This window comes from Idiotropiscis lumnitzeri, chromosome 1 (assembly GCF_059441095.1).
Source record: "Idiotropiscis lumnitzeri isolate Australia: NSW breed Sydney's pygmy pipehorse chromosome 1, RoL_Ilum_1.0, whole genome shotgun sequence".
Lineage (NCBI taxonomy): Eukaryota > Metazoa > Chordata > Actinopteri > Syngnathiformes > Syngnathidae > Idiotropiscis > Idiotropiscis lumnitzeri.
The window spans coordinates 2425733-2440691 of NC_142391.1; the positions used below are offsets into that span (position 1 = coordinate 2425733).

A 14959-nucleotide genomic window follows, 5' to 3' on the forward strand; every position below is an offset into this window, starting at 1 on the left:
AAAGGAAAATGTGTTTTTGGAGGCAAAATAATATATTTACAATGATCAGCGTGACAATCTTAAACTATGTGACTGCCATTTTGTAGTCGTATTTAGTCGCGTGTGCGAGCATGCGTGCATGCCATGCTTGTGTGTGTAAATTGAAATCATCTCTATCATCGTTTCTCTCTTTTGACACTCTTTGTATTGTATCTGACGTGAAAAAAACACTTGGATCAATCGCAAGCTGCTTGGAACGGTTGCATTTTCATATTTTAGGAGCTGAGTTGTTGTTGACACGGCTGAGCTCATCGAAAAGAAATTAAATTCTTCAGTCTCCTCGCCATAGTTAATTTTGGTTTTATTTTCACAGCTTAAAAGATCAAATTTGGCCAAGACTTTTGTCCGCCCAGTCCCATTAAAAAAAAAAAAAAGAAAAAATCTAGTTGACGTCAATTGCCGTCAATGGTATTCTGTATTAGAATTTCTGTTGACGGCAATTGACGTCAATGACGCTCAAAGAGTTCCAACCCATTGAGGTATGTGACGGCAAATGCCATATTTATCATCCATCAAGCACGTTGTCTCAAAGGTAAGCCGTCACTTACGAAATCCTGGTCGTGGTTGTTGGCGAAGAAACGCTGCAGGCGGCAGGTCCAATCGGGGCGGCGTTCCAGGAGGCCGTACACCCCCTTCGGATTGCACATGTAGCAGTTCCACGGGTCTTCCTTGATGGCGGCGTGGGCGGCGCCCTGGCCCACCAACAGGTCCACGCACTCCACACAGAAGCACCTGGGCCCACATGCCATTGAATTCAATACTGCCACTTGACACCTGCTGGCGCGAGCATCCAAGAATGCTCTCGACCGCGACTGAGTGTTTTTTTTTTTTTTGGCATGACTAATGCACACAAATAAAATCGGCAACAAATCAGATGATTTTGGCTGATTTTTCACTCTGTTAAATATGAAAGGACAAAGTCTTGTAAAAGGGTCTAATGTTTTGCCTGAAATTCATGTTTGTTGTAGGCTTGAGGGACACCCCTCATTTTTTTTAAATTCATTTTTTAATTACCGTATTTTCCGGCCTATAAGCCGCTACTTTTTTCATCGATTTTGAACCATGCGGCTAATACAACGGTGCGGCTTTTCGGCGGCTTTTTCTTTCACCGATAGGGGGCGCTCTATAGTTCAGAAAATATGCTATATAAATCTCAATTTTCTGTTTTAATGAGCAAAATTGTTGCTGTGTTAAAAGGCATCTTTTTCACAATCTATTAGTGTTCCTTTATGTGCATTCACAGAACGAAATCGTTCTGTACATGCACTAAACAACTCATTTGTTTTCAACATAGAAAACTGCGGCTAATAGTCGCTCTCTCTTTTTTTTTTGCGCTTTATAGTCCAGAAATTACGGTAAACGTCCGATTTAACACTTTTTTCCCTTTCTTTTATTTTTTTTTTGCGCTTTATAGTCGAGAAATTACGGTAATCGTGCGATTAAACTTTTTTTTTCTTCCTTCCTTTTTTTTTGCGCTTTATAGTCCAGAAATTACGGTAATCGTCCGATGAAACTTTTTTTTTCTTTCTTTTTTTTTGCGCTTTATAGTCCGGAAATTATGGTAATCGTCCGATGAAACACTTTTTTTCTTTCTTTTTTTTTGCGCTTTATAGTCCAGAAATTACGGTAATCGTCCGATTAAACACTTTTTTTTCTCCTTTCTTTTTTTTGCGCTTTATAGTCCAGAAATTACGGTAGTCGTCCAATTAAACACTTTTTTCTTTCTTTTTTTTTTTTTTGCGCTTTATAGTCCAGAAATTACGGTAATCGTCCGATTAAACACTTTTTTTTCTTTCTTTTTGCGCTTTATAGTCCGGAAATTACGGTAAACGTCCGATTTAACACTTTTTTCCCTTTCTTTTATTTTTTTTTTGCGCTTTATAGTCGAGAAATTACGGTAATCGTGCGATTAAACTTTTTTTTTCTTCCTTCCTTTTTTTTTGCGCTTTATAGTCCAGAAATTACGGTAATCGTCCGATGAAACTTTTTTTTTCTTTCTTTTTTTTTGCGCTTTATAGTCCGGAAATTATGGTAATCGTCCGATGAAACACTTTTTTTCTTTCTTTTTTTTTGCGCTTTATAGTCCAGAAATTACGGTAATCGTCCGATTAAACACTTTTTTTTCTCCTTTCTTTTTTTTGCGCTTTATAGTCCAGAAATTACGGTAGTCGTCCAATTAAACACTTTTTTCTTTCTTTTTTTTTTTTTTGCGCTTTATAGTCCAGAAATTACGGTAATCGTCCGATTAAACACTTTTTTTTCTTTCTTTTTGCGCTTTATAGTCCGGAAATTACGGTAAACGTCCGATTTAACACTTTTTTCCCTTTCTTTTATTTTTTTTTTGCGCTTTATAGTCGAGAAATTACGGTAATCGTGCGATTAAACTTTTTTTTTCTTCCTTCCTTTTTTTTTGCGCTTTATAGTCCAGAAATTACGGTAATCGTCCGATGAAACTTTTTTTTTTCTTTCTTTTTTTTTGCGCTTTATAGTCCGGAAATTATGGTAATCGTCCGATGAAACACTTTTTTTCTTTCTTTTTTTTTGCGCTTTATAGTCCAGAAATTACGGTAATCGTCCGATTAAACACTTTTTTTTCTCCTTTCTTTTTTTTGCGCTTTATAGTCCAGAAATTACGGTAGTCGTCCAATTAAACACTTTTTTCTTTCTTTTTTTTTTTTTTGCGCTTTATAGTCCAGAAATTACGGTAATCGTCCGATTAAACACTTTTTTTTCTTTCTTTTTGCGCTTTATAGTCCGGAAATTACGGTAATCGTCCAATTAAACACTTTTTTTTTCTTTCTTTCTTTTTTTTTGCGCTTTATAGTCCAGAAATTGCGGTAATCGCCCGATTAAACACTTTTTTTTCTTTCTTTTTTTTTGCGCTTTATAGTCCAGAAATTACGGTAATCGTCCGATAAAACACTTTTTTTGTCTTACTTTTTTTTTTGCGCTTTATAGTCCAGAAATTACGGTAATCGTCCAATTAAACACTTTTTTCTTTCTTCTTTTTTTGCGCTTTATAGTCTAGAAATTACGGTAATCGTCCGATTAAACACTTTTTTTTTCTTTCTTTCCTTTTTTTTGCGCTTTATAGTCCAGAAATTACGGTAATCGTCCGATTAAACACTTTTTTTTCTCCCTTTTTTTTTTGGCGCTTTATAGTCGAGAAATTATGGTAATCGTCTGATTAAACACTTTTTTTTTCTTTCAATTTTTTTGCGCTTTATAGTCCAGAAATTACGGTAATCGTCGGATTAAACACTTTTTTTTTCTTTCTTTTTTTTTGCGCTTTATAGTCCAGAAATGACGGTAATCGTCCAATTAAACACTTTTTTCTTTCTTCTTTTTTTTTTGCACTTTATAGTCCAGAAATTACGGTAATCGTCCGATTAAACACTTTTTTTTCCTTTCTTTTTGCGCTTTATAGTCCGGAAATTACGGTAATCGTCCAATTAAACACTTTTTTTTCTTTCTTTCTTTTTTTTTGCGCTTTAACGTCCAGAAATGACGGTAATCGTCCGATTAAACACTTTTTTTTCTTTCTTTTTTTTTTTGCGCTTTATAGTCCAGAAATTACGGTAATCGTCCAATTAAACTACTATTTTTTTTTTTTAATTCTGCCAAGTGTTATTGGCATTGGCCTAAAATAAAAAACAAAATAAAATCCACATGAGTTGGCCTACAATATAACAACCCCGCATATTCACGGTTTGGCCATCTGGTGGCATGTCGAGGCCATTAAATAAATGGACATGGTCGTAAGCCACAATTTACCGGCAGCAATTGTTGTTCCCGCACATGAGCACCTCCCGTCCGCCACAGCAGATGGTGCAGTACGACTGGTAGCCGTCGTCGTCGTACTGGTAGGCGCACTCCAGGAAGCAGTTCTGAAAATATCACATCAACAACATGGAGGCTGGCTGGTGAAGGCTGCAGGTTCTTGAAACGGCCAGTAGTTGGCGCTGAGCCTCCCACCTTGCAGCCCTGGCACATTCCACCGGCAAACAGCGGGTGCTCCAGGCTAACGTTCAGACTTCCACAGGAGATGCAGATGTCTGCGTGGAGAGTCGATTGAGGATGTCAAAAGGTAAAAAGACGGGACGATTTTCACGACTTACCTTCGATGCTGCGGCACTTTTGTCTCACTTCGTGGATGAGTCGCTCTGAAAAGACAACACGACATCAATCGTGATCAGTTCGAATTCCTGCGCGGGTCTTTGAATGAACACGAAAAGAAAACAAATTTCACCCTTCCTGGGCACCAAGGCTTTTTTGAAATGTAAGAGGTCGTAAAATCGGAGTACGGAAGCAAATTAGGAAAATGCACTGGGGTAAAGAAAAGTCAAATAAACACTTTTATTTTCATAATTTTGTTTTCATTTAACCTTTACCCAAAATCGATACCCCGATCTGAACACCTTTACTTAAAACCAAGTCATAAACCATAATTGGAACCTTAAACTAATCTTAAAACCTTCATTTGAAACTTGAACCTAAATTAAAAATTCTTATCAGGAACTTCTAATCTGCGCCCTTCCAAAAATTGAGGAAAGGCCCTCGAAAAGGCGGTCAGAAAATTGATTTCCGAAAGACTCCTAAAAGTTGTTGTGAGTCAGAAGCAAGGAAGGATCTAGAAGGGAGCCCTGCGGTACGCCACAGGAGTCAGTCTTGTCTGAGATGCGGTTGGATTTGCATGAAACGAGATTCCGACCTCGAGTTCCTTCGTCGATGATGTCCTTGACCCTGGGTTTCTCTTGGGTACTCTTTCGAGGCTTCTTAGCGGGTGGCGGCGGCGGTGTGTAGGAGGCGGCTTCCGGCTCCACCCACATCTCCGGGTAGACCTCCTTGTAAGGGTTGCGCTCCTCTGCGGGTTTCAACACAGAGCACACCGTGATTCATTCATTCATGGACTGAGAAGCTTGACTTTGCCTTCTTGTTGTTGTTCTTACCCTCCGGTGGCTCCAAGCCTTTGGGTCCGGTCGGCTGAAATCCGGCCGAAGCCCACTGGATCATCTCCTTGTTTAGAAGTTCCACCGATTTGGAGGTATCGCTGTGGTCGTTGTCCGGACGGAGCGCGAAGGCTTTGCCTGCCCGGCTGCTGGCCGCCTGGGATCACAGTTCACGGAAGGTGGAGATGAAATGAACTCAAATGCTAATCCTAGCCGTAACTGAAAACAGTTTTGCGCGCTTACCTGTAGCACCTCATAGATTGCTTTTTTGTACATAGGCTGCTTGTTGTAGGTTGGTTGGTGAAAGGCATTGTTAAAGGAACTTAAGGGCAAAAGTTTCTCAACGCAAACCTGAAAAAAACCCCAAACAAACAGAATGCGCTCACTTTTCATCCCTACTCGAAACTGGATTCAATATTTTTGGGACATCAAAGAAAATAGTCACCACAGAGAATTTGCCGTCTCCGAACCACATGACCCATCTGGTCCCCTCGGCGGCTCTGCTTCGTCCCGTCATCCACCAGGACACAATTCGTCCCGGCCACCACGAGAAGCCTCGCAGCTTCCCCCAAACCAGGTCGCCGATGCCAAAACCACGATCGTCCTGCGAACGCCACATGACAGCATTTCGGCGCTCAGAAATGTCACTTCAAGTCTCCAGTTGCTTTGAACTCCATTTTTTTGGTACTTTGGAAAATCGGGACACGGTTTTTGTGTCTGGAAGTGTTAATCTTTGGATGCATCTATTTTTTGGGGGGGCGTATGTATTCCAGAAATTTGCATCTCTGTTCATCCTATGACAGACTTTTCACATCTGCCGTTTCTGGAAATCACTCACGTTGAAACACGTTTTTTTCCTAGCCCATAGAACAGGGACTGTGGTCCCCGGACGACAGTCCAGACTGCGTCCAATCTCGGTACGCCAGAAAACTGGTGTCAAGTCACACTACGACGAGCCATTGCTGAAAAGGACTTGCTTTGAATCCTGGTTTTTGGTACTGGTAAGAGAAGGTGTGTGGTCGTCCTACGGCAGGTGGCAGCCATTTCGCTAATTATTTTCCTTGAAAGCAGCTTTTTAATACCGTAAAAAACAAAAGGTCACATTTTGACAGATTTGACGTTTTCCGTACCCCGTAGGACAGGAATCTCCTGTCCCCCTATGACAAGGTTTTTGTATTGCCGGCTATGGAAATGACTTGCTTTGAATTTTCACTTTTAAAAACACTTCAAAATGTCGGTTCGCACTATGACAGTTTTTGTTTCTGCCATTTCTGAAACGTATTTGCTTCGAATCCAATTTCGTACCCTGGAAAACCAGATGCTTGGTCAGTGGTCCTTTGACAGTGTTTTTGTATTTAGTTTCTGCGAATGAATCAGCACAAATGCAGATTTTTTTCACCCCTTAGGAAAGGGTTGGGCAAACTTTTTGATTGGCTGGCCACAATGGGTTCTAAAATTTGACAGAGGGGCCAGACCAGGAGCAGATGGATGGAGTGTTTTGGTCACCTTTGGCGGACCGGATTAAAACGTTTAAAGGGCCGCATCTGGCTCCCGGGCCGTAGTTTGCCCACCCCTGCCTTAGGATGTCAGTTCACCCTGCGGAACGGTTTTTGCATCTGCCATTTCCGGGGATTAATTGCTCTGAATCGAGGTACTTATACCTTGGGAAACCCGGTGACCTGGTCACCATTTGAAAAATGTTTTGTTTTCGCAGTTTCTGGGAAATCATTCACGTCAAAATCCAGATTTTTGTACCCTAAGGAACACGATGTCTGGTGATCGTGTGGAAGGGTTTTTGGATCTTTTTGAGTCTTACTTTTCAGAGTCTATGGCTGTCTGGTCACCCCAGGACATAAAAAAGAGGAACAACACGAGCTGGGCGATATGGCTTAAAACTAGATCGTGACGCAAGTATGTCATATCGGTCGATATCGATATATATTGAATGATTATTATTATTTATTTATTTTGACTCCTGACAATAAAAAAAGGGAACAGGGCTGAGTTACGATTTGTTTTATTTTCAAATGTAACATTTAACCTTCAAAATGAACTAGAAAAAAAGTCAAACGCACGCCGGCCTCTCTTGGAGGGAACGATGGGCCGTTTCGTCCAGTACGTGTCCGCGGAGGGTGCTTGTTAGCGGCTTAACCGTAAAGCAAGCCTGCCTCTCTCCTCTGGAGTTCCCGTGTGATGTAACGGAGGGATGTTTCCGGTAAGTAGACCTTTCGCCACCCGTTTTTTTTTTTTTGTTTTCCGAAATGGGAAGGAGTTTGTGACCTGTTGGGCCGTGATAGGTCGAATCTGCGGTGTTGTTTTATTAATTAATTTATTTTTTTGATCTATAATTTATCGATACCATTTACTATTGATATCAATCAGCCAGCTATCGCGATACATATCGATATCGAATTATGTTCAGAGCCCTAGTAACAACTGCTGGACAAGGTTGTTGTTTTCTTACCTCATACTCAGGTTCAGTGTCTGCAGCCTTGGGGGAGGTCTTGTCTCCACCCGCAATGGCGGCGGGCTCAGGGGTGGTGGCCACGGTAGGTGAGGCCGGGTCGGTAGGCTGCTGCTGTTGAGGTTGTTGCTGTTGCGGCAAAGACGCTTGCGATTGCGGCGGCGGAGGAGGCGGTTTGGAAGCTGGCAGACACTGACTGGGCGAAATCTCATGTTCCGATCTTTCGGTTTCCTTGCTTGAGTCCGGATCCGTAGTTGTGTTCATAGCTGACGTTTGTTTGGCTTTTTTCTCTGCCTGGAACAAAGAGATGAGCACAGGTAAGAACTACGGCGACATGGAACCCTTAACTTGGCTCGAAATTCTAATATGGAACCAGACAAGTTTTTTTGAAACGTGAACCAATAATTGAAATTGTCATTTGAAACGCTGACCTTAAACCTTGAGCTTGAATCAAAAGTCATTTTAAAGCCTAGCCAAGGCTTGAAAACCGAATCTGAAAGCCTCAGCGCGGCTTGAAATCCAACTTGGACTTTTATCCCAAGCTTGAAAACATCATTCGAAGCCCAAGTCGTGGATTGAAACTCTTAAATGAAACCCCACCCTCATTTTAAAACTTAAGCGAGGCTATAACACTCTTATTCCAAATTCAATACTCAGCATTTATTGAAAACCTTAACCCAGATTTGAAACTCTTATCTGAAACCATAAATCAGGCTTGAAACCCGAATTTGAAACATTAACCCGGGATTGACACCTTCATTTGAAGCCTTAACTGTGATTGGAAGCATGATATCATTTTTTTCAGAGCGATACCAGACGCAATTCTTGAGTCATCACAGACACCGATACCACAAGTACTTTTGATACATAACCACCCCTTAACCATCCCATGATATTTAATATTTAATAAATTTCATGAAATTAATGGCAATTTTCGATTCTTCCGATTTCTAGAGTTTGATCGAAAAACTGCCACAAGAGAGCGGATGTTACTGGTATCGGCTGCCGTCGCGACACACACACGTGGTGCTGCTTACTCTCACTTCCAGTCCTATTCTGTGTGCTGCGCCAGCTTCCACATGCACATCACCAAACAAAGACACCCGCTTCATAATATTCGAAAAACAAGTAGACTCAAGTACAACCAAATACTTGAAAGATGAGAATTGGAAAAAGAAAAAAAAAACATTTATAGCAATCAACTAAAAATTGATATGGACAATTATGCTCACGCTTGGCCTATGAGATGAGCAGACTTGCTTCGGGACGTCCTTCCCGCTTGGAAATGCGGCCCCCTCAAGCCCCCCCCTCCGACTTCCTTTTCGGAGGGCCTCACAGTGTACGTTGGCTCGGCTCTTCTTAAAGACGAACGGGGGTTAAGAAGCAGCGAGGACACAATGAAGGCAAGCTTGATCGTTTACACACTCACTGACACGCTAAAGCGTGGTATACGCTCAGGGCCTCACGACAATAAATAGGCAGGCCACATCTTTTAAAACCCTACCTTGTCATTTTAAAACCCTAACCTTTGTTTGAACTCCTAACTCCGCCTTGAAACCCTAACCTTTGTCATGAAACCCTGACCCGTGACTTAAAACATTCACTTGAAACCCTAACCAAGGCTTGGAAGCATCCTTTAAAACCCTAACTCTTGTTTGAAACCTTAACACAGGCTTTGAAATCCCAACCCTGACATGAAGCTCCAAATAGAAACCCAAAATGTTATTTGAAACTCAAATTCCTTTTTCAAGCCCTAATTTTAAATCCTAACTTTTTCTTGAAACCTTAACCCAGCTTTTGAATCACCTCTTTGAAAGCCTTAACTTGACTTTTCTAAACCCTCTCCCCGTGTTTGAAATCTAATCCGAACCTGATTTGAATCCCTAACCTTTGCTTGAAGCTCCGATATCAAACCTGAAACCATGAAACCCTTATCCTTGTTTCAAACTCAAATTTGAAGGCCCCACCCAAAATTGAAACCATCATTTGACAACATAAACTCATCTTGAGACCCTGCCTTGAAACCCTGACCCTTTGTTTGAACCCCTACTTTGGACTAACCAATGAGTTTTGTCTCTCGTAGAGATCTCAGACCAGTTGATAATCCGACTTGGGTTCACTTCAGTGGGGCCTCAAAAGGTGACAGAGTGCAGCTTAGGCGGGGGGGAAATCCCTCCGACATGACAAAACGCCACCGCGCGTCTTCTCTGAAAACTCAAGCCGCAGCGGCAGGAAGACGAAACGGCTAGCGCGGCTAACACGTTTTTACTTCCTCACGCGAACATGACCTCCCCCGCAAAAGGAAGTCCGACCTTAGCGGGCTCGGCAGCGCATCAGGCAGCTGGAGCAGTTTTGTCTCGTGGACTTTGACGGCGCTGTACAGTTAGCCGCACGTAGCCTTGTGGCTCAACGGATGAAAAATGGCAAAGGATGGAATCAAGATTTTCATTGGTGACAAAAAAACAAAGCAGTCATAATAGCATTGTCATAATTTCCGTAAATATGTTTATGAAAAGCACAGTCATGAATATCGAAAAATATAATAAAATTTTTTTTTCAATGTGGCATTTTATAATTTGCTAACTGGCTAACTTATTAGCTCACCAAGTTGCTAGATCACCTGCTCACTAGCTTACTAATTTGCGAACATACTAGCTTGCTAACCCATTGATAATGCTAAATTAATTTTTAAATGCTACAGAAAAAACATTACGAATTTGTGAAGTATAATTTTAAGGGTAGCATTTTATTTGAACCATTTTGGAGTAAGACTAACAACAAAATGTGAAAAAGCGAAACAAAGAGAATATTTTCTGGCGCTGTACAGTTAGCCTCGCATATAGCTTAGCATTGTCGCTGAATGAATGAAAAATGTCAAAAAATGGATTGATGCTTTTCAATACTGACAAAAAAAAAGTTAAATTCAGGATTGACCAAAAAATGCACAATATTTTTTTTTTTACAGGCAAAGCAAATTAGGCCATCGTCAGAGTTTAAAATGTCCAACTTTTAAATGTTTCAGTAGCTTTTACACAAGTAACTGTTCTCTAACAGGAAGCTGAACAGGAAAGTTCACAACAGACGCTTGAATACAACAACAGAAAAAAGGCAACTGTCTATCACGTTCTCTATTGTACGGCAAAAATATGGCGCGATCGTCAAGGCAGAAGCAGAACGCCCCAAAGCAAAGCAATCATTTTCGACTGACTGTCACATCTGCGATGTTGCCGTGTCCGGTCACTCATAAAAACGTGTTACCCAACAGTCACTTTCACCCTCGCTGTGCAGCAGGCTTTAAGTTGTGACCAGATTTTGATTCCTCTACAATCATTCCCCATTGAAATGAACGGCATTAATCCATTAAATGATTGTACTACTACAGTAAAATACGCACTAAGATGCTATAATCGTCAATGTTCATTACGGATATAAAACATATGCTTGTTATATTATGTCTACATGTGTTGCTTCACTTTTCGTATTCAAATATCTGTCGCTTCAAAAGGTGCTAGCCATTAGCATGCCAATAGCATTTTGCATTGCTTGTTAGCATTAAGCTAAGCGAAGTTTCCCACGACGAAGCTTAGGGCCAATTTTAAATACACAAAGTGTCATTCTCTTTGTTTGCTGTTTAGTTTGACAGCAAACTTCAACTGGGATAGGCAATAAAAAGGTTCAAACCACTCTTCTTGTAAAGAATTGTTTTTGCAATCCGCTGCTTCGTTGTGAAGTGACTGAGTTGAGTAGCGCTGCGATCATTCAGAAACAAATGTACACCAAAACGTTTTCTGGATAATCGTGCGTGCTACTTTGACACTTCAATCATATATTTTTTTTCTCTCCTACCTGTTCTCGACATTGCGAATCTATTGCATGTGACCCACACTACAACTTCTACTATTACTACTACATTACATGGTGCCGCAATGGAACAGGAAATAGTTTCAGCACGTGTGTGTGTGTGTGTGTGTGTGTGTAGGGGGGGATGAAAAAAAAAAAAACTTTCGAACTTTCCCCACCACCCCAAGCAACTCTGCAGAATCTTGCTCGCATGCTCACTCGCATTCTCTCTTTCCCGGGCAGATGGCGCACACAACACAAGAACAACAACAACAAGAAGTCCCCGTTTGGAAAATGGCTACAGTCAGCAAATTCTACGCAAGTGTATCGCCATCCATGCATGCTAACAAATAATGCAAGTGCACATACCCAAACACGAGCCTCATAGTCCAGCCAGTGTGGAGGTTTCTTCTTCTTTTTTTTTTCTCTTTTCTTTTCTTTCCAACCCCCCGCCCCTCTCCCTCACTTCCACTCGCTCACTCACTCACACAAGCATGCACATTTCTTTGTCTGGGAATTCAGGGTCAGGTGGTGGCCCAAACGCATTTGTGGTTGGCTGGAGAAGACTCGGCGAGCATCTGGCGGCCGGCCAGGAGGAGGAGGATTTCTCGCGAGCACAGCGCCGGAGAATTTGCCGCAAAACGCTTCAAAATCTGCACTGCACGGAGTCATGACTGAGAGAATGGGGGAGGGAGAGCCACTGGAACAGCAGGCGCATTTAAAAAAAAAAAAAAAAAAACTGTGTTGTGGTAAAGCCCCTTTAGCGGCCATGTAGGCCATGCAGTGGCATCCCGAAGCCTAAAAACTTGCAAAACACATATTTGCCTTCTTTGTAATTCCAACCAAAATGAATGCAAAAATTTAAAATAAAATCAGGAGGTACACCTAGAAAGTATTCACGGCACTTCACTTTCCTTCACCTAATATTATGGCCTTATTCTCAAACAGAATTTAAAAAAAAATTGCAAATTCAATACAACACTCATTGTCAGGCCGTGAATTTGTTTCTGCAAAATATCACAAGTCGTCCACCCAAATGTCACCAGAGTACAAGTACAGTGAACCAACACGGTTCAGCATTTGCGGGCAGTATGATGCACATGAAAGGGATGAAAATACACAGAGGATAAAGAATATCACGCAAGTATTGTCATATTATTTCTCTACAAGTGTTGCCGCACTGTTTGAGTTCAAATATCCTTTGAAGCAGGTGTGGGCAAACGCCGGCCCGGGGGCCACATGCGGCCCGTTAAACGTTTTAATCCGGCCCGCCGAACTTGAAAAAAAAAAAAATTAATAAACCTTGTTAATGTTTTATATTCTAAATACCGTGGTTTTTCAATGACATATATATTGTTGTCATGCTTTTGTTCACTTTCATTTCAAATTAAATGTATTTCTTTTCTCCGATGAGGTGAGGTTCCCAAAACACTCCATCTATCTGCTCCTGGTCCGACCCTTCTGTCAAATATTAGAACCCTTTGTGGCCCGCCAAATACAAAATTTGCCCACCAATGGCTTGAAGAGTTACAACTACTGCAACGTCATTACTGGTTTCACTCGCCTGTCTATGGCATTTCGCACTGTTAGCATTAAACTAGAAGATGATTGTAATTTATGTGGTTTGGCTAAATAGACTACATGAAACTTTACTTGGGATCTTTTTTTTTTTTTTTTTTTTGAAGAATGATTCGCTATCTGCTGTTTGACGTGAAGTATGTTGTCACGTAACTTAAATTTCTGCTTGAAACTCGTAAATTGAGGCAACACTGCATACTAAAAATCAGATTTTACTCATCAGAGCAGATAACTTTGTCCCGCTTGGTGTGAGAGTTGTTTTGGCGTAAACTCCAGATGGGCTTTCACGTGCCTCTTACTTGAGAGTGGCTTCCATCTGGCGGACTGGTGCGGAGTTGGTTGTCCTCTTTGAAGGTTTTCACTTTCCACCAGGGAACGCTGGAGCGCAGACGGAGTCATTATCGGGTTCTTGGTCATTTTACGACGGCCTTTCTCCGCTGATGGCTCAGTTTAAACGTGTGGGTCGCTCAATAAAGATGGCTCCGGACTTTTTCAGAGTAACAGAAATGTTTCTGGAAACTTTTGTCATCTCCAGGGAATGCTGTCTGGGAAGTCTCCAGACAATTCCTTTGACTTTTTTTTATTTGTTTTGTGCCGTGGGACCTTGAACAACTTTATTTTGCGCGCCTGCCAAAATCAGGTCCAATCGACTAAAATTAGCGAAGGTGGCGCACGCGAGAAGCTGCAGAAACATCTCAAGAATAAGCCTGCATGTACCTGAGATCAATTTGGAGCATCGTGGCAAAGGTTGTGAATACTTGCTCACTAGATTACTCATTTGCTAATTGGCTAACTTGAAAGGTCACAAAGTCACTTGGCCAATTGCTCACAAGATTACTAATTGGCCAACGGACTAATTTGCTGGCTCACTATGTCGCTAGCGCAATAGCCTGCTAATTTGCTAACTGGCTAACTTGCTAGCTCACTTGGACACTAGCTGACTAGACTTACGTGCTCTCTGGTACGAAATACATTTGAAAAAATCTTTAAAAAAACTAAAGAAAAACAAAAAAATATGAATTTTGTAAGTAGAATTTTGAGTGGAAAAAATGACAAAAGAAAAATTGGGAATAAGATTAACAAGTGAAAAAAGTGAAGCCACGTGAAGACAGTAAGTATTCCCACCTACGGACCTCAGTCAAACGGAAATTCTCTCACCCGGAAAAAAAAACCGTATGCATTCAATTTTCTACTACTATATTACATTAACAATCGATTCCTCACAAGGGAAATTCCGATATCCGGAACCCGGAAGCCATAGCGAAGCCCGCAGTAGCGCAAACTCAAGCAGTTCCCGTTCCAGACAATGGGAAAAACTCGGACCCTGATCGGATCGAAAACGGCGACATGTAAAGGACTTCTTTGGCATGACTTTTGTCATCTGTGGATCATGGCATCCAAACAAAGAAGAACGGTCATGACCGTGGAAGAGTGAGTGAAAAGCATTCGATGAAGCGAAGCGGGATACAAAGTAAAAAAAAAACAAGAAATCGCTTGTGGCTCAGGACGATTCCAGCAGTTTACCTGCTCAGAGGAAATTATTTACGGCTTGACGGACGAAGTACAGCGGCGTAAATGAACGTGTCGTGGAATGCTTAAACTGTTGTCGTGCTAAAAATTTGCCGCAAACCGGACCGCTAATTAGCGATAAGGCTAGCTCAATAGCGCCATCTATGGGCATAGATGACTTGGAAGCGTCCCGCGGCCGGCTGAGCAATGCTGTCTTGTGTTGTGAGGGAGGGGAGGTAAGCGAGTGAGTGGAAGAAAAGCTAAAAAAAACTAAACAGGAAATTCTGTTATACGGAAAGATTGGACAATGAAAATATGAGTGCGTACTAGAGAATACTTAATGTACTTTCCAGTAAGATTTCTTTTTATTTTGCTTACCTTTAAAGGTAATTGTTTCATATCAAATTTACCATCCAACAGGTCAAATCGTTTTATGCTCAATGTATTTGCCCGTGGAACTCAAAAAGTTAACAATTGTCAATAAATTCAGATGTGTAGTCCACGGTTATCTTTATGTGTAAAGATCAGTCGTCCTCCTCGAGCCACTTGTTGTGGAAAACTCAACCCAAGTGGACCCGCT

At 41.4% G+C, this 14959-nt stretch overlaps 1 protein-coding gene across 2 annotated transcripts in view; it reads right to left on the reverse strand.

Annotated features, from left to right (window-relative positions):
• The window catches only part of LOC148342653 (DNA (cytosine-5)-methyltransferase 3A-like), a 36239-nt gene that overhangs the window by 8957 nt on the left and 12323 nt on the right, over positions 1 to 14959 (reverse strand). For both annotated transcript variants that reach the window (XM_088310218.1, XM_088310211.1), the window contains exons 7-15: positions 7453 to 7746; positions 5434 to 5592; positions 5232 to 5339; positions 4989 to 5145; positions 4751 to 4903; positions 4158 to 4202; positions 4015 to 4094; positions 3814 to 3926; positions 588 to 771 (exon numbers count right to left, since the gene is read on the reverse strand). In XM_088310218.1, the coding sequence (XP_088166344.1) occupies positions 588 to 771; positions 3814 to 3926; positions 4015 to 4094; positions 4158 to 4202; positions 4751 to 4903; positions 4989 to 5145; positions 5232 to 5339; positions 5434 to 5592; positions 7453 to 7746 (1293 nt within the window). The remainder of the gene's footprint in view (positions 1 to 587; positions 772 to 3813; positions 3927 to 4014; positions 4095 to 4157; positions 4203 to 4750; positions 4904 to 4988; positions 5146 to 5231; positions 5340 to 5433; positions 5593 to 7452; positions 7747 to 14959) is intronic.